This window comes from Protopterus annectens, chromosome 2.part1 (genome assembly GCF_019279795.1).
Source record: "Protopterus annectens isolate FY-2018-M chromosome 2.part1, PAN1.0, whole genome shotgun sequence".
Lineage (NCBI taxonomy): Eukaryota > Metazoa > Chordata > Ceratodontiformes > Protopteridae > Protopterus > Protopterus annectens.
In genome coordinates, this window is record NC_056729.1 from 441,831,683 (window position 1) to 441,851,424 (window position 19,742).

General features: G+C 43.4%; 1 protein-coding gene across 1 annotated transcript in view; it reads left to right on the forward strand.

Moving 5' to 3' along the window:
• Positions 1-19,742, forward strand: part of TMEM184C (transmembrane protein 184C) — a 560,686-nt gene that overhangs the window by 339,475 nt on the left and 201,469 nt on the right. Inside the window, exons 5-6 of the mRNA XM_044062246.1 lie at positions 17,774-17,848; positions 18,039-18,132. Coding sequence (XP_043918181.1) covers positions 17,774-17,848; positions 18,039-18,132 — 169 coding nt within the window. The remainder of the gene's footprint in view (positions 1-17,773; positions 17,849-18,038; positions 18,133-19,742) is intronic.

Here is a 19,742-nt window from a genome sequence, read left to right on the forward strand (position 1 = left end):
CTCCTTTTATACCCAGAATTCTACAATAATTGATTATAATTGATTCATTAACCAATTAACCCTTAAAAAGCCCTTAATACTCATACTCCCATACAAAATATGATGTTACAGACTTTATTCACTCTATGAGCCACTTACTTAAAAACATATTACATGCATATCTTGCTAAAATAACTTTAAAACACTAATGTACTTAATAATGTATATATTATATATATAAATAAATAAATATACTTATAAATGTATGGTTGTACAATTAAATCTTTCAACCTTTTAACTTCATCTGAATACATTTTGGCGCCATCTGGTGTTACAAGTGACATATAACTGAATGGAAGCATACAACAATAATAATTAAATATAATACATGAACTACCTTATATATTTATACCTAATGGGTGTAAAGTGAAATATAAAATTCATTAATGACTTGCATATCATATACTATTACTTAAAAACTATATAAATTAGTAAATTAATACAATGCAAAATACATATGTCCAATATAATCTAAAATTTAAAATTCAATATAAAATTAATTAATCAAGAAAAATGTAAATCAATTGTAGCGGAACAAAATGACAGAATAAAATAATCATGTCTTATAATTTGATGTGATGTAAGCATACATATAAATATATGAAAATGTACATAATTAAATAAGCATATAAATGTATGAATGAAATAGTAATAATTAAACACTGAATTGAGTGGTATTGCATTAAATATGCCATATTAATTTAATATGGTCTACTGTAATACTACAACTTCACTGCTCTCATTTTCAACACAGGTGCGATGGAAATGATATCATTGAGACCTGGGGGCTTATTGGCTTTGAGAGTTATCTGCCAAATCAATTCTTTATATTCAATAGATGTCTTGCAGAAGATACCTCCACTTCAAAGCAGGCTACTTGCATTACCAGATGTCCTTCAAGGATGCATCTGCAGTCATCACATACGGGGTTGTCCTGCCTCAGGCAGCCCTTCGGTTGGCCGTATTCCAAAGTCTGTGTCTGGCCTCGGCTGATGTCGCACTTTCCCTGACGTCAGAGCGTCTGGGGTATAAAAGCATCAGCCGACGCCATCTTCCTCAGTCTTTCTTGCCGCGTGGTGCCCGAAGCAGAAGCAGTTCGCAAGTGCCGGTCGACCAGCTCCTGTGATTCAGCTACCGAAGACTTCGAAAAAGCTAAGTACCCCGTTGGGGACTCTTTCTTGTCTCAGCCGATGTCAGATAAAGTTAATAATTGTTTAACTTGTGGGAAACAAATACCTCATAAGGATTTTCACTCTTACTGCCTCCCTTGCCTAGGCCCAGACCACGATGTCTCGGCCTGCTCAGCCTGTGCTTCCTTCAACCGACGAACTCTTAGACGTCGGTCGGAGTTTGCAGAGGAATTCTTTGGGGCTAGTTTTGCTTACAAAATGCCGTCGGAGACTCCGACTTCGCATTTAGTTAAAAAACAGAAGGACAAGGACCGACACACACGGGCCGCGGTTTCGGCTGAAACCACGGTCAGGCCTACCGCGAGTGTCTCGGTCTCGGCTGAAACCAAGTCCTTGGTACTTCCTATTACCGAAACCACACAACCGACTACCTCGGCCCCGGAGGCCCCGGCCGAGTCGGTTATTGAATTACCTACTGAAACCGGCGTCCAGGAACCTTCCGACACCATTCCTTTAGACAAGTCTACTCCTGCACATGGTGCATCCAGACCCCCTGCATCCATGTCCATTAAGGCTTTTTCCAGAGCTAAAGCTGCTAAACTTACTAAAGCTTTGCCTCCCAAGGTTGCCTCTCAGAGACTTTCCACTGGCTCACAGATTCTTAGTCTTGCAGAGGATCTTATCTCATTAATTAGAGGTTCTCAACCTCATCCGGACAGGGGATCTCAACCACCCCCAGACAAAAGGCCCAGGGTTGAGCCCTCTGACCCCCACCTCAGATGAGTCCACTGATGGTTCTGCTCTGTCAGACCCCCAGGAGGAGGCTTATTCGGCCTACGAGGATTCTGATGCTGAAGAATCTATTCCCTCGGCCTCCCCTCCTGAAGAGTTTTCCTTTGGAGAGACACTGCACTCTATGAGAGAACATTTTCAATGGCAGGGTCAGGAATTCTCTGACTCTAGAAAGAGATTAAGGACCTTTTTACATTTACCTCAGCATAGGCCTTTAGCTATACCTCCTGTTTTGAATGTAATTGATGATGTGTACTCTGATGCTAGTACAGCCCCTGACTCTCTCCCTCCGGCTCCTGCCAAACCTGATAGGTACTACAGGGTCCCGGATTCACATCTTCACCTGTACAAGGCCCACTCTGCTGATCCAGAAACAATTTCCCAGGGCCCAAAAGGGGTGGCAGCTGCCACTGCTAAAAACCCTCTACCCTCTGAAAGGGAGTCCAGAGCTTTAGAGAGATGGGGTAAGAAAGTGTATACTTCTGCAACTCTTTCCATGAAGGCATTAAATTGTCAATTTCATATGATACAGTACCAAGAGTATTTGTTAGATGAATTGCATACGAAACTGTCCTCTTCTGAACCCCTTGATCGCAAATCCCTTCAGGATCTGGTACATAACTCCCAGCAGGTTAGTAACCATTTCTTGCAGTGTGGTTATGATGCATTGGAAGCTTCATGTAGGTCAGCTATGACAGGTGCAGTTATACGTAGGCATGCCTGGCTGAAGGAACAATCTTTACCAGACCATGTTAAAGCTAAGCTTTTGGATGCTCCTATGGAAAAGCAAAAATGATTTGGTTCCACGGCTCAAGAGGTCTTAAAGAAGTTTGAAGAAAAGGCAAAATCTGTGCAAACAGTCAAAGACTTTCTGCAAGTCCAACCACCGAGATTCAGCAGAAATTGGCCTACTAAGAATTGGTCCTTTCCGGACTCGGACAGATCTCAGAGTGGCAGGAATAGGCGTGCCAGAGGTAGAGGGCAAGCTAGAGGCTCCTACAGAGGCCGTCAGTGGCAGCCTCCCAACCAGAGAGGTAGTGCAGGAACCACAACTGCTACACCAGGACAGACTCAATGACTTTATTTTGACTCCGTCGACCAGGGCTCAATTAGAAGCACCTTTGGGCGGAAAACTTTCTTTATTCTCAAAAAATTGGCACAACATTACAAGGGACACATGGACACTGCAAATAATAGACAAAGGATACAGGTTCCATTTCCACACATTGCCAAAAAGAAAAGGAATGCCAGACCTGCCACCAAATCAGAGGGCAGAGGCTTTGAAGCAAATTACCAAATTAATACAAATGAAAGCCATAGAAAAGGCACCTCTTTCAGAACAAGGCCAAGGATTTTACTCCAGATTATTCCTTGTTCCAAGAAAAGAAAATCAATGGAGGCCTATTCTCGACTTGTCCGCACTGAATACTTACCTCATTGTGCCAAAATTCAAAATGCTGACTCTACAGCAACTCCTTCCCATGCTGGGCAAGGAGTCTTGGCTGGTGACTCTAGACCTCAAGGAGGCATACCTGCATGTCCCTATTTGACAAAGTTGCAGAAGACACCTCAGATTTCTTGCAGGGTCAGAGCATTATCAATTCTCAGCATTGCCCTTTGGCTTATCTACTGCCCAGAGTATTCACGAAATGCCTGGCATCAGTAATTGCACACTGCAGACTTCAGGGGATTCAAATCTACCCATATCTGGACGACTGCCTTATATAAGCGGACAACAAGAAAATCTTGTTAAAGGACTTGGACTATGCCATCCACCTACTACAGGCCTTGGGATATACAGTCAACATCCAAAAATCAAGACTTGTTCCATCCCAAAGAATAACCTTTCTGGGTGTGGATCTAGACACAACCACCCAAATGGCCTTTCTCACAGAAGAAAAACAAAAACAACTACCGGATTACTTCAAGAATCTGACAAGATAAACTCAGCTGACTGCAAGGAGAATCCTGCAGGCCCTGGGTTACATGGCATCTTGCATTCTTCTGATTCCGCAAGCAAGGCTGCATATGAGAAAATTACAATGGTACCTAAGGAGTGTATGGACTCAGCACAGTCACAGCTTAGAAACTTTGATCCCACTCATTCCATGCCTTCAAAAGGAATTTCTGTGGTGGGTTCAAGCCTGCCAGTCGAACAGCGGGTTGCCCTTCAGCAAACCAAAAGCCAACCAAACCATCACCACGGACGCTTCAGACCGAGGTTGGGGAGCACACATGGAGGACAAATGTATCCAAGGGCTATGGTCACAACGAGAGCTGGGCATGCACATAAACCAAAAGGAAATGCTGGCAGTGATACATGCAGTCGAGGCCTTCAAACCTTTCCTTCATCAAGGCCACCTGCTCATAAGGACAGACAACACCACAGTTATGTGGTACATAAACAAGCAAGGAGGCACCCATTCCTACCCTCTATGCAGACTGGCAATGAATCTATGGGAACTTTCCTTGAAACTCAATATACAGCTGCAGTCCCAGTTCGTGCCAGGGAAAGACAATATACTGGCAGACAGCTTAAGCAGAACTACCATGGATGCACACGAATGGATGCTGCACCCAGACATCTTCTTACTCATAACATAATCATGGGGAAGGCCGGAAATAGATCTGTTCGCCTCCCCCCACAATCATCAACTGAAGACATTCTGCTCAAGGACATACCACCCACAAGCATGGAAAGTGGACTCTCTCTTTCAGCTGGAAAGCTCTAACAGTCTATGCTTTCCCTCCTCTCCCATTAATGACCAAGGTTTTACTGAAGATCAGGGCAGAGCAGCCCAGAGTGATTCTGATAGCCCCAAACTGGCCAAGGCAGCACTGGTACCCATTGTTAAAGAGCATGTCACACCAACCGTGGCCTCTCCCCCTATGGCCACTTCTACTGACGCAGCACAATTTCAAGACTCTGCATTCCAACCTGAAAACCTTGCAGCTAACTGCCTGGAAAATACCATGACTCCTCCTCAGGATAACTTATCCCAGAGAGTGAAGGATATTATTATGGAAGCTCGCCGGCCTTCCACAAGGAAGGCATATTCAGCAAAATGGAAAAGATTTCACACTTGGAACACAACAAAAGGCCTAGATGTGACCGTGATGAACATGGCACATATACTGGAATACTTGGCAGAATTGTTCCACAATGGCCTGTCTTACTCTTCCATTAAGATACATGCCTCAGCAATTTCAGCAGAATACAATGTTAATCCACCTGTCTTCTTGCATCCTCTCCTAAGACAGTTTCTAAGAGGAATCAAAAACATCAATCCTCCAAGGAAACCACCTTTACCTACTTGGGACCTTAACTTTGTGCTGGAAAAACTAACACTTCCTCCATTTGAACCAGCAGCATCGGCGGATCTACAGTTTTTGTCTTGGAAAACTGCATTCCTTCTGGCCATAACCTCAGCAAGAAGAGTATCTGAGTTACAAGCTTTAATGGCAGTGCATCCATTTCTTATCATTCATCAAGACAGAGTTTCTTTGAGGACCAATCCTACATTTATGCCAAAGGTGGTATCCAGGGTATCCTTGAACCAAGCAATTCACTTGCCTACATTCTTCCCAAAACCACAAAATAAAGGGGAGAAACTTCTGCACACCCTGGACATACACAGACAATTGCGCTACTACTTGGACAGAACTAAAAGTTACAGAAAGACTGACCAATTGTTTGTAGCATATGCTGCTGGGGCACAAGGAAAAGCAATTTCCAAACAGACAATTTCAAAATGGATAGGAAATTGCATTCGTTTTTGTTACTCCTTTCATGGAAAAACTGTGCCAGCAAACATTAGACCTCATTCCACGAGAGCCACAGCCACCACCACAGCCTTCCTAAGAGGGGTGGCTACCAAGGACATTTTAGAAGCTGCTACATGGAGCTCTGTGCATACATTTGCCAAGCATTACAATTTACCTTTATACTCCAGATCCAGAGCAGGCTTTGCTACGGCAGTCCTGCAGGGTATATTAACTACACCATCCTTTACTTAGTTCCTCCACCCCCAGATTGGCTATGGTATTCTACCCATATGTGATGACTGCAGATGCATCCTTGAAGGACATAGTACAGTTTTGTACCTACCATAAATGTAGATGTCAGATAGGTATGCATCTGCAGTCAGGTTTACCCTCCCTCCTTCCCCTCTGTGGTATTCCTAGGGTGCTTACCCCTCTATTAGCTAGCTGGGGGATCTATTATGGTGTATTTGTTTGTATATATATATATATATATATATATATATATATATATATATACACATATATTTGCAAATGTTTGGAATTTATTGCATTTCTCCAAATTTAGCCTTCCTAGAGGGCACCTGGCATCTGGGGCAAGAAAAACTGAGGAAGATGGCGTCGGCTGATGCTTTTATACCCCAGACGCTCTGACGTCGGGGAAAGTGCGACATCAGCCGAGGCCAGACCCAGACTTTGGAATCTGGCCGACCGAAGGGCTGCCTGAGGCAGGACAACCCCGTATGTGATGACTGCAGATGCATACCTATCGGACATCTACATTTATGGTAGGTACAAAACTGTACTTTCTTTGCACTGCCCTTTGGCTTATCTACTGCACCCAGGGTCTTTACAAAGTGCCTGGCTCCAGTAATTGCATTTTGCAGGCAAAGAAATATTCAAATATATCCATACCTGGACGATTGTCTAATTCAGGCAGACAACAAGGACACTCTTCTAAACCATTTAGCGCTTGTAAAAAGGGTTCTAATTTATCTAGGGTACACTATAAATGAAAACAAATCACAACTGGTACCCTCTCAAAAAATTACATTCCTGGGTGCAAGCTTGAATACAACTATCCAGATGGCTTTCCTTACGCCAGAGAAGCAAACTCATTTGGTGACTTGCTTCATACAGGTAGCCACAAAAACCCTGCTTTCTGCAAGACAAATACTGCAAGCCTTGGGATTCATGGCCTCCTGCATTCTTCTAATTCCATATGCAAGACTGCATATGAGGAAACTACAGTGGTACTTAAAAAGTCTATGGAGTCAGCATTGTCACAGCTTGGAAACAAGGATTCCTATCATACCTTGCCTGCAACTAGAGTTCCTATGGTGGACAGAGGCCTGCCACCAAAACAAGGGACTGCCATTCACACCACCCCCTCCCAAACCCTAACTACAGGCACATCAGACTATGCTTGGGGGGCACATCTGGCAGGGAAGTGCATTCAGGGCAAATGGAGCCCAAATCAAATGCACCTTTATATCAATCAAAAAGAAATGCTAGCTGTACAGAATGCCCTGACAGCTTTCAAGGACTACCTTCATCCAGGACAATTAATGATAAAGACAGACAACACCACGGTTATGTGGTACATAAACAAGCAGGGGGGTACACACTCCTACCCCCTTTGCAGACTAGCCATGGCATTGTGGAACATGGTCTTGACCTATGAAGTACAACTAAAAGATCAATTCCTTCCAGGAAAGCTGAATACTCTGGCAGACGAACTAAGCAGAAATCTCATGGAGCCACACGAATGGAAACTGGAACCACGGATTTTTCAACATGTTGACACGCAAATGGGGGGAGCCCAGACATAGATCTTTTTGCCTCTCCCCAGAACTACCAGTTGGACAAATTTTGCACAAGAACTCATCACAAAAAAGCCTGGAAAGTGGATACTGTATCCTTCAGCTGGAAAAACCTATCAGTCTAAGCCTTTCCCCCTCTGCCTCTGCTCTCCAAAGTTCTACTAAAAATCAAACAGGACAAACCAAAAATGATTTTGATTGCTCCAGACTGGCCTCGCCAACACTGGTACCCACTCCTGCGCAATGTGACACCTTCCACCTTGGCACCTGCCTCAGACACCTTTCTTACTGTCTAAGCAGAACAACCAAATTCTGCACACTTAGCTCCAAACTTTGAATCTTGCAGCATGGCTAATCACACCCTTAGCATCCCTCAGCAAACCTGTGATGGATGTCATTTTGGAGGCGAGAAGGCCTAGTACTAGAAAATCTTATGCTGCCAAATGGAAAAGATTATGTGCCTGGAATCAAAACACAGCAGTGCCCAATATTCCTCAGATTTTGCAGTACTTAACTGAGATGCTTCACAAGGGCCTGTCCTTTTCTTCCATAAAAATCTATGCTTCAGCCATTTCAGCTCATTACAACACAGAACCTTCCCTCTTCTCTCATCCTCTGCTAAAGCAGTATCTCAGAGGGGCAAAAATCTTAAGACCACCCAGGAGAGCTCCAACCCCTGCCTGGGACCTCAGTTTTGTATTGGAGAGGCTCACTCTCCCTCCTTTCGAGCCAGCTGCTACTGCAGACTTAAAATTTCTCTCCTGGAAAACAGCTTTCCTTTTAGCAGTCACTTCAGCCAGAAGGATTTCTGGATTACAGGCTATGTCACTGGAGCCGCCTTTCATCATTTTTCATGCGGACAGGGTATCTCTCAGGACCAATCCATCCTTCATGCCTAAGGTGGTATCCAGTGTGGCTCTTAATCAGACCATTCATTTGCCAACTTTCTTTCCCAATCCACAGAACAAGGGGGAGCAGATTATGCATTCATTGGATGTACACAGACAACTTAGATTTTACTTAAACAGGACAAATTCTCAAAGAAAATCTGAACAACTGCTGGTGGCATTTACTACAGGGACAGAGTGAAAGGCTATTTCAAAGCAAAACATTTCCAAATGGATAAGCCATTGTATTCGGTTCTGCTATATACACCATGGAAAACCTATCCCCCAGGGGATCAGATCCCATTCCACCAGAGCTGCATCTACTTATACAGCCTTTCTCACAGGTGTTCCTACCAGGGACATTCTAGAAGCTGCTACCTGGAGCTCAGTTCATACGTTCACCAAACATTACCATTTACCACTTTTCTCTAAATCCAGAGCTGGCTTTGCCACTGCTGTCCTGCAGGGCCTTATAGCTGGTCCTAATGCTGTATAATTCCCTCCACCCAACCATAGCTTTGGGAATTTACCCAAATGTAATGACTGCAACAGTGAAACATGAACATAGTACAGTTGTGTACACTTGCCTTAAATGTAGATGTTCGAGTGTATTCACTGTTCCAGTCCTGGTTACCCTCCCTCCAGCCCCCTATTTTTCTCTGGCTATACCTCTACTTTCTTTTACTATGCTTAAAAGCCCTTTTGGTGTATTTGCTTTTCGGATTGGAGGTATGTTTTTTCTATTTTTAGTTTTATTTGCTCCGCATTTGGGGGACACATGACATCTGGGTCAAGAAAAACTGATGTAATGGCATCGGCTGCATGTTTTATACCCCTGACGACCTGACGTCATGGAAGAAGGGACAGCAACTGACGCAGGACCCAAGACTTTGTTAATCAGGCCAAATGAGGGCAACCTGCCAGCAGATACCCAAATGTAATGACTGCAACAGTGAATACACTCAAACAACTGCATTTATGGTTAAGTGTACACAAATGTACTTTGCTGTGCGCCATTCTATGGGCACGTAGCCTGTGGAGAGGCTGAGGTTGAACAGTGTGTTTAGGTGGGGGTTAGTTTGTTCTGTAGTTCGTACAAGACACAGCCTGGGACACTATCTGGCCCCATTGACGCTGTGCTTTTGGCTTTTGAAAGGGCTGTTTTCACCTGTGCGTCTGTGATTTCCAGGACTCTACACTTGTCTGGTATGGTTGTGGGCCCTTTTGGGGTTGAGAGGGGGGTGAATTTGCACTGAATCTATCTGCCAGGATGTTGGCAATATCAATGGGTTGAGTATATTTTGTGCTATTTTGTACTAGCTCAAAGCATATCTGCGAGTTGTCACTTAGATTCTTGACATAGCTGAAGAAGGCTTTGTGGTTATCTTTCGAATCCTTGGCTATTTTTCTTTCAAAGTTAGCCTTGGAGGATTTTGAGGGATCTCAGTTTCTATACTGATCAGGGGTGTCTTTCCTTCTTGGGATTTGCTTTTTTTCTGAACTAGATGTTTTTCGTGTTTCACTGTTGCAGTCATTACATTTGGGTAATCTGCTTGCAGGTTGCCCTCAGTCGGCCTGATTAACAAAATCTTGGGTCCTGCGTTGGTTGCTTTCCCTTCTTCCATGACGTCAGGTCATCAGGGGTATAAAACATGCAGCCGATGTCATTACATCAGTCTTTCTTGCCGTGCAGTGCCCGAAGCAGAAGCAGTTCGCAAGTGCTGGTCGGCTGACTCCTGAAATTTTCGTTTTCGAGTTTCAGAACCAAAGTCTTCAACTAAAAGCCAAGTACCCCATTGGGGAAACTTTTTCTTGCTCCTTACCGATGTCAGTAAAAGTTAATAATTGCATTACTTGTGGAAAGCAAATACCTCATAAAGATTTTCATTCGTACTGTATTCCTTGCCTAGGCCCTGACCACGACGTACCTTGTTGTCGATTTTGTGCTTTATTTAATCAGCGCACTATCTGTCGTCGGTATATTTTTGCCTCTAAATATTTCGGTTCTCTGTTTAATTATCCAGAAATGTCATTGGTTAGCCATCCGACTGCCGGGATTCCTAAAAAATGCAAAGATAAAAACAGACAGGCTGCCAAGGTCCAGAACTGCCGACGATGCTTCTCCTAAGCCAGTCGCCAGTTCGCCGGTACTCAGTGAGGTGCTTTTGCAGCCCCTGATACCCACTACTTCTGATTTGCAGGCCTCTACTGAGACCCATTCGGAGTCTGGTATGCCGCGAGATACTTCAACTATGGAACTCGCGGATGTCTCTACTTTGGATGGGTCCAGAGCCACTGTGCAGGCACTGGTTTCTGAGGGTGTATTCAAGCCTACGGACTTGCATATTAAATCGACGCCTCCTTCATTACTAAGGCCTAAATCTCAATCCATGTCTAAAAAAACAACACCCAAGCCACATGCTCAGGCCTGTATGCCTAAAAAACAAATGGTAAAAATGTCTGAAGATCTAATAACTCTAATCAGGGGTAGCCAACCCCCCCCCCCTTCTAAGAGGCCTAGAGCTGAGCTTGATTATGAATCTTCTGATCAGGATTCTATTTTTTCTGACTCTTCTGATGACCTGGATTTGTCCTTACCTACGTATGAGGATTCTGATGCAGAGGACTCTATTCTCTCTGCTTCCCCTCCTGAGGATTTTTCTTTTGGGGAACCTTACATACTCTAAGGGAGCATTTTCACTGGGAAAGCCAGGAATTTTCTGATTCAAAAAAGAGGCTTAGGGATTTCCTTCTCCTACCTCAGCATAGGCCTTTGGCTATTCCTGCTGTACTAGACATTGTTGGTGATGCTTTCTCGGAATCCAGTTTGGCCCGATTCCCTGCCTCCTGCTCCCAGTAAACCTGACAGATACTACAGGATCCCTGAGTCCCACAAGTTCCTTTTCAAAAATCGTATTGTAGATCCAGAGACTATTTCACAGGGGCCCATGGGCATTAAGGCTTCTACTGCTAAAAATCCTATCCCTTCTGATAGAGACTCCAGGGCGCTGGATAGATGTGGTAAAAAGGTTTACACTTCAGCAACCTTGGCCATTAGAGCTTTAAACTGCCAATTTCATATGTTAAAATATCCGCAACATGTTATTGGACTGCTTAAACAGAAAATGATGTTGATTCCTGACTGTGTGGAAAATAAAGATTTACAGGATTTAATGCATTCTGCTGAACAAGTTGGAAAACATACTTTGCAATGTGGTTTTGATTCTTTAGAGGCCTCTTGCAGGGCTGCTGTTATTGGGTCTGTGCTTAGAAGACATGCTTGGCTTAAGGAGCAATCTTTGCCTGATCTTGTTAAAGCTAAATTGTTGGATGATCCTTTAAATCAGGACTGCCTTTTTGGCAACAAGGCTGAAGAAGTTCTTAAAAAGATGGAAGATAAAGCTAAATCTATGCAAACTGTTAAAAGATTTTTTACAAGTTCAGCCTCCTAGTTTTAGTAGGCACTGGCCCTCTAAGAATTGGTCCTTTCCTGCCCCTTCCAGGTCTTCTCAAGCTAAACCCAGACACAGCAAAAACCCCAGGTTTCAGTCCCAGGGGACTCACAGAACTAAGCAGTGGGGGGCCTCCACTTCCATGTCTGGGAATAACAAAGACTCCCCCATGGTAAACTGTCTCAATGACTTCCTTTTAAAATTTCCAAGCACTTATCTTCTGACTGCCCCTTTGGGGGGAAAGATTGCTCTTCATGCAAAGAACTGGGAATTCATTACCCAGGACAAATGGGTTTTAAATACGTCTCCCAGGGATACAGATTTCACTTCCACACGTTGCCAACGCCAAGTGGGTGGGCGGACCTACCTCCAAATCAGTGGGCAGAGGCTCAAAAACAAGTACTTTCTCTCTTAAGCATGGGGGCTGTTCAACTGGTACCAGAAGAGGAAAAGGGACAAGGTTTCTACTCGAGACTTTTCCTGGTACCCAGAAAAGACAAATCATGGCGTCCTATCCTGGACCGGTCTACTCTAAACACCTTTCTGGAGACTCCAAAATTCAAGATGCTGACTCTTCAACAATTACCTCCTATGCTAGGCAAAGCCGCCTGGTTGGCAACACTAGATTTAAAAGAAGCATACCTGCACATCCCAATCAGGGAATCTTGCAGAAGATACCTACGCTTCAAAGCAGGCTACACGTTGTATGAGTTCTCTGCACTGACCTTTGGCTTATCTACTGTGCCCAGGGTATTCACAAAGTGCCTAGCTCCAGTTATTGCATTTTGCAGGCAAAGAAGTATTCAAATATACCCATACCTGGACGATTGTCTAATTCAGGTAGAAAGCCAGAACATACTTTTGAATCATCTAGCCTTTGTAAAAAGGGTTCTAACTTGTCTGGGGTACACCATAAACGAAAAGAAATCGCAACTGGTACCCTGTCAACAAATTACACTCCTGGGAGCAAGCTTGAATACAACTTCCCAGATGGCTTACCTCACGCCAGAAAAGCAAATTCATTTGACAACCTACTTCAAACATGTGGCCACAAAAACCCTGCTATCTGCAAGACAAATACTGCAAGCCTTGTGGTTCATGGCCTCCTGCATTCTTCTAATTCCATATGCAAGACTGCATATGAGGAAACTACAGTTTTAGCTACAAAGCCTATGGAGTCAACATTCTCACAGCCTAGAAACAATGATTCCTATCATACCTTGCCTACGCCTAGAGTTCCTTTGGTGGGCAGAGGCCTGTCACCAAAACAACGGACTACCTTTCACACCACCCCTTGCCACCCAAACCCTAACAACAGATGCATCAGACTATGCATGGGGGGCTCACTTGGCAGGGAAGTGCATTCAGGGCAAATGGAACCCAAGTCAAATGCACCTGCATATCAATCAAAAAGAAATGTCAGCTGTACAGAATGCTCTGACAGCCTTCAAGGACTTCATTCTTCCAGGACAACTAACGGTAAAGACGGACAACACCACGGTTATGTGGTACATAAACAAGCGGGGGGTACACATTCCTACCCCCTCTGCAGACTAGCCATGGCATTGTGGAACACAGCCTTGAGCTACCAAGTGCACCTACAAGCTCAATTCCTGCCTGGAAAATTAAATACACTGGCAGATGGACTAAGCAGAAACCTCATGGACCCACACGACTGGAAACTGGAACCAAGGATTTTCAACATGTTGACAAGCGAATGGGGGAGCCCAGATATAGACCTGTTTGCCCCCCCCCCCCCCCCCCAGAACTACCAATTGGAAAAATTTTGCACAAGGACTCTCCACAAACAAGCCTGGAAAGTGGATGCTCTGTCCTTCAGCTGGAAAAACCTGGAAAAACCTGGAAAAACCTATCAGTCTATGCCTTCCCCCCGCTGCCTCTGTTCTCCAAAGTACTACTTAAAGTCAAACAGGACAAACCAAGGATGATTTTGATTTCCCAGACTGGCCGCGCCATCACTGGTACCCCCTCTTGCGCATTGTGTCACGGGCATCTCCATGGCACTTGCCTCAGACTCCTTCCCTGCTGTCTCAGCAAGAGAACCAGATTCTACACCCTCAGCTTCCAACACTGAACCTTGCAGCCTGGCTAATTACTTAAACTCTCCCTTACCATCCCTCAGCAAACCTGTGATGGATGTCATCTTAGAGGCAAGGAGGCCTAGTACTAGACAATCTTATGCTGAAAAATGGAAAAGATTCTGTGCCTGGAGCCAATCTCAAGGGATGGGCACAGCAGCGCCCAATTTACCTCAGATTTTACAATACTTAACTGAGATGCTTCACAAGGGCCTGTCTTTTTCCTCCATTAAAATCCATGCCTCAGCCATTTCAGTTTATTATAACACAGAACCTCCCCTCTTCTGTCATCCACTGCTCAAGCAGTTCCTCAGAGGGCCCAAAAATTTGAGACCACCCAGGAGAGCTCCAGCCCCAGCCTGGGACCTTAACTTTCTACTGGAGAAACTCACTCTACCTCCTTTTGAGCCAGTTCCTACTGCAGACTTAAAATTTCTTTCTTGGAAAACAGCTTTCCTTTTAGCAATCACTTCAGCTAGAAGGGTATCTGAATTACAGGCCCTTATGGCAGTGGAGCCTTTCATCATCTTTAATGCGGACAGGGTGTCACTCAGAACCAATCCATCCTTCATGCCCAAGATGGTATCCAGTGTGGCTCTTAATCAGTCCGTTCATTTGCCAACATTCTTTCCCAATCCACAGAACAAAGGGGAACTGATACTGCATTCCTTGGATGTGCACAGACAACTTAGATTCTACTTGGACAGGACTAAACCTCAAAGAAAATCTGAACAACTGCTGGTAGCATTTGCTGCAGGGGCAGAGGGGAAGACTATTTCAAAACAAACCATTTCTAAATGGATAAGCCATTGCATTCATTTCTATAAGCACCATGGAAAACATATTCCCCAGGGGATCAGACCTCACTCCACCAGGGCTGCATCTACTTCTACAGCCTTTCTCAGAGGCATTCCTACCAGGGACATCCTAGAGGCTGCTACCTGGAGTTCTGTACGTACTTTCACCAAGCATTATCATTTGCCAATTTTCTCTAAATCCAGAGCTAGCTTTGCCACTGCAGTCTTGCAGGGCCTTATAGCTGGTCCTAATGCTATCTAAACTCCTCCTCCCAACCATAGCTTTGGTAATCTGCCCAAATTTAATGACTGCAACAGTGAAACACGAAGAGCATAATACAGTTGTGCACACTTACCATAAATGTAGATGTTAGAGTGTATTCACTGTTGCAGCCCTGGTTACCTTCCCTCCTGCCCCCTAACTTCTTTTGGCTATACCTCTACTTTCCTTTACTATGCTTAAAAGCCTTTTTGTTGTATTTGCTCTTTTGTTGGAGGTATACCTGTTTGTTTTTATGTTTAATTGCTTCCCATTAGGGGGGCACCTGACATCTGGGGCAAGAAAAACTGATGTAATGACGTCGGCCGCATGTTTTATACCCCTGACAACCTGACGTCATGGAAGAAGGGACAACAACCGACGCAGGACCCAAGACTTTGTTAATCAGGCCGACTGAGGGCAGCCTGCAAGCAGATTACCCAAATGTAATGACTGCAACAGGGAATACACTCGAACATCTACATTTATGGTAAGTGTACACAACTGTACTTTTCCTCCATCTATTGTATAGCCTGTTTATGGCAGGGGTCCACCAGACTGGTTTCCTTCTCTTAGGGGAGTGAGTCTTGGTTTTGCTAGTGATGGCATGATCCATGCATCCTTGTAGGTGGTCATAGAGTGCATTTGTAAAGGTTCCTGCAACTTGGGCACTGTTATCCTTTAGCGTGGGGGCTGGGAAACTTACCACCTCTGTCTTAAGTAAGGTGAAGTTTGCTATAGAAAAGTTTTTCACTGTGGTTTCCTTGGTTGGAGGTGGTGGTGTGGTGTGGACATCCAGAGTGATTAGTTTATGGTCTGATCTTACCACTGACGGGTTGACCTCCAGTGTGGGACACCTGTCACCTATGTTGGTGATGACCAAGTCCCAGTATGTTTTCACATCTGGTAGGGGTTTACCAGCTGATCCAGGGCATTTGAGTTGATAATTTCCAGGAAGCACTGGGCCTGGGAGTTTGTACTTTCCCAGTTAACGGCAGGGTAATTGAAATTGCCCAATATCAGGGTGTTCGGTAGGACCTTCATGTTTTCCAGTGTCTCCAGAAAGGCGGAGTGGTGGTCCTGGGTCATGGAGGGTGATCTGTAGCAGGCCACAATTTGCATTGCAGATTTGCCTGATGTTAGTTGCACATGGATGACCTCAGAGGTATCATGCTGCGCCACTAACCTGGAGGTGTAGGTATCTTTGATGAATATGGATACACCCCCTCCTTTTGTGTTTCGGTCCAAGTTCTGTGGCCAAAATGCGTGGTATGAGTTGTAGCCCGGTAGTGCTGGGGTGCTCTGTGGAGCCTTGAACCAGGTTTCAGTTACTGCACAGATGTCGACGTTGTCCATACTGAGGAATGCTTTGAGCACATGCATTTTGAGATTTAAACTCCTGGCGTTGAGTAGCATAACCTTCATTTTTTTACTTGTGCTGTTTATGGAGGTGGGTTTGACTTTTGAGCCTTGCCTAAAAAAGGCACTATGGGGGCAGCAAGAGCCTTGGCCAGTATTTGAAAGCCTAGGGGTGACAGGTGCAAGCCATCTCTTGCAAAGCAACGAGGCTTGTCGAGCATGTCGTCCCAGGCTGACATACACTGGATCCCCTTTGAATGATGCCAGAAGCTTGGCCAATTGTTGAAATTGATCATTTTTTCTTTATACTGCGGTATCATTCTTGGTGAGGGCAGGATGCTACTCTGAGTCAGGGTCATACCAGCCTGGGCTACATGATCAGAGAGCTCTTCCATGTCTCTTTTCATGTAGTCCAGGGAGGTACGTCTCAGGTCATTCACACCAACATGAACAGTGACAGAGTCATATTTGTACTTGTTCTGGAGTGACCTGAGTGCTTGTGTTATGTGGCAGATTCTGGCTCCCGACATGCAGCTAACAGTAACCTTCTCCTTGTCCAGCCTAGTGAGTGGGACGTCAGTGTGCCTGATTATAGAGTCGCCTATTACTAGTGTGTTAGGTATGTTATTTTGCCTTAAGGGCTGTGATGTGCGGCACACTGATTTTGTGTTTTATGTGTTGTCTGGTTTGTGACGGGAAGTGCAGGTTTGTTAGGTGTCTGCTTTGAAGGTTTGTGATGCTTTTGCAGGTTTTTATATTTATAGTCTCCGAGTATGATTTTGTGTATTTATGTGTATTTCAGGCATGGTAGGTTCAGATGGTAGGTTTCTTTTAAGCATTCAGATAAGATTGCTTGCCTTCTAGTGCCAACAAATACATTCTCTGTCAGAGGTTCCTCACCCCTCACCCTAGAATTCTTTTAACACCAACTTCAGACTACATCTCTTACTGGCTTTTCTTCCACACTAAAACTGTTGTTCTTACAAAATGTTAAATGCTGCAGCACAGGTACTGTTACTCAGGGAATTTGAAACTTTAGGTTCTAGGGAATACCTAGATCTACATGTTAAACATTCCCTGACATTTTAAACAAAATTGTCTGGTCCTTTTATTTTGATGGTATTATGTATGCATATACATTGAGTTAAGATAGCCCACTGTTCTAAATTCAGTGCATAGTATTGTTAATCGTATGTATTTCATCATTCCTGTAATGAGGTTATGCCTGAAAAAGGGCCTGTTGGTTAAGTACACCTACTTGTTAGTTAAGAGCTTAAATTTGTACTGAAAGACCAACAGATTTATTACATTTACTTTATGATAGTGCAGCTTCTAAATTGATCATGTTAATAACCATGTCATTTCCTTCCACAGGGTTTTATTGCATAGGTGTAAACTTGGTGTGTTACAGTACACTGTTGTCAGGCCATTTACCACCATAATTGCCCTGTAAGTAAATATATTTTGTTTCCTTAGTTCTTTGTGTACACTTTGAAATTATTAATGAATTAAAGCACAAATCTGCAGTTTTAAAATTTACCACAAATAAGATGTATAAAGAAATTACTTGAAAAATGAAAATGTAAAATGTGTGCCTTTTTTGTAGTGAGTAAGTAATTTGTGAAAACTTTGTGTGCAGGATTTGTGAGCTGGCTAAAGTATATGATGAAGGAAACTTCAGCTTCAAAAATGCTTGGACATATCTAGTTATAATCAACAACATGTCTCAGTTGGTAAGTTCCCATTCTACAGTAGGAATGACTTGTCATAATGTATAGAGTTGTACACAATAACAGGTTTTTGGATTTTGAGCTGGTGCTCAAAATCTTTAGATGTGAAGTTGTCCTATCTTGCATTCATTCTTACTGACGGGTTCAGAGTCGATCCTCGACTCCGAATCGGCCATTTTTTTACAAGCTCGAGGTCTTCAGCTAGCTTGAGGCTAATCCCCTATCCCATGATGCACTAGTGCCCAACTCGGATCTCTCTTGCCACAGAAACAGATCGAGAGTTTTCTATGCTAGCTCAGGCTAAGTACAAACTTTTTCTAAACAATTTATAAATATCCATTTAAATATTTCATACCTTACTTAAAAAAAATAGTTTAGAGGTCCTTATCCTCTTTATAGTGTACCTTTGCTGTTCTTTTTGTGAAAAGATAACTCTTTAATTATATTCTTTAGGCCGTTGGTTTATTGAGCCTTTTCTTACCCTATCCCTTATTCTGTAATCAGAATTGATATTTTATTACCAGTATAGCTTGTTTTTTGCCTCTTAAGAGATTTTTTCAATATATTAGTTCTATTATTATAGTATAGTTTATATAAATAGTTATCTTTTACGACTGTGTTGTATATTGCCTTTACTAGTTAGATATTTGCAGTGTAAATTATAGGAATTCTTTCTTTTTTCATCTGAAGGGATTTTTTGTGTGTGTGTGTGTTTCCCTTCGTTATTAGTCTTTACATTTATAGGTATAGTTAGATATATATTTTCTTACTATAATCTCATTTAAGTTATAGAGGTCCAAGTAAATTCTTATCTCTTCTCACTAACTTTTGAGACAAACTTGTTTTGAAAAATGTCTAAACAGTTGAAGGAAACTAAACCGTCCAGTTTTAAGAAGCACCCTAAGTGTGGGCAAAAAATGTCAGTAACTGTTGGTCACACGGAATGCATATATTGCTTGGGAGCGTTTCATTTGCAGGACACTTCTGCTATATGTCATTCATTTGGCTCAAGAGTCTTGCATGAGAGGAAAAGTAAACTGATTTTAAAAGGGCTCCTAATGTCTCATTTATTGAAGCCCTTAAACAAGGTCAAGAGACTCAAAAAAGTAAGTCACCTACTTCTGAAAAGTCATAAAAAAGATTTTCAACATCATCAGAGTCAGAGCCATCTAAAAATACACCCAGATTGTTTCAGACTGTATTGAGAAAAGTTCATACTGAAAAAACTTCAACCTCTGCTCCACTGCCTTCGGAGCCAGTGGTTATACAAGTAAGGAGCCAGTCCCCAGCATTGGAGGCGGTATCTCCAACTTTAAGATCACCATTACTACAAATGTCTGCATCACCAGTCCCTTCATCCAAATCTTCACGAAGCCTTTCTGAATTTTATGTTGATCGAGTTGTGCAGAGACTGCTTAGGACTCCAGTGGTAGCCAAATTATTATTGGAACCGACCCTCAGGGCTTCAGAACTTACTGAACCTTCCCCTTCTACCTCAATTCCTCCTCCGACCTGACCAGTGGTCTCTGAGCTGGAATGCGTGGAGCAGATGGTGATGGTTGTGTTGGAACCAAGACTTACTCTATGATCTTTGGTTCTGACTGCTGCAACTA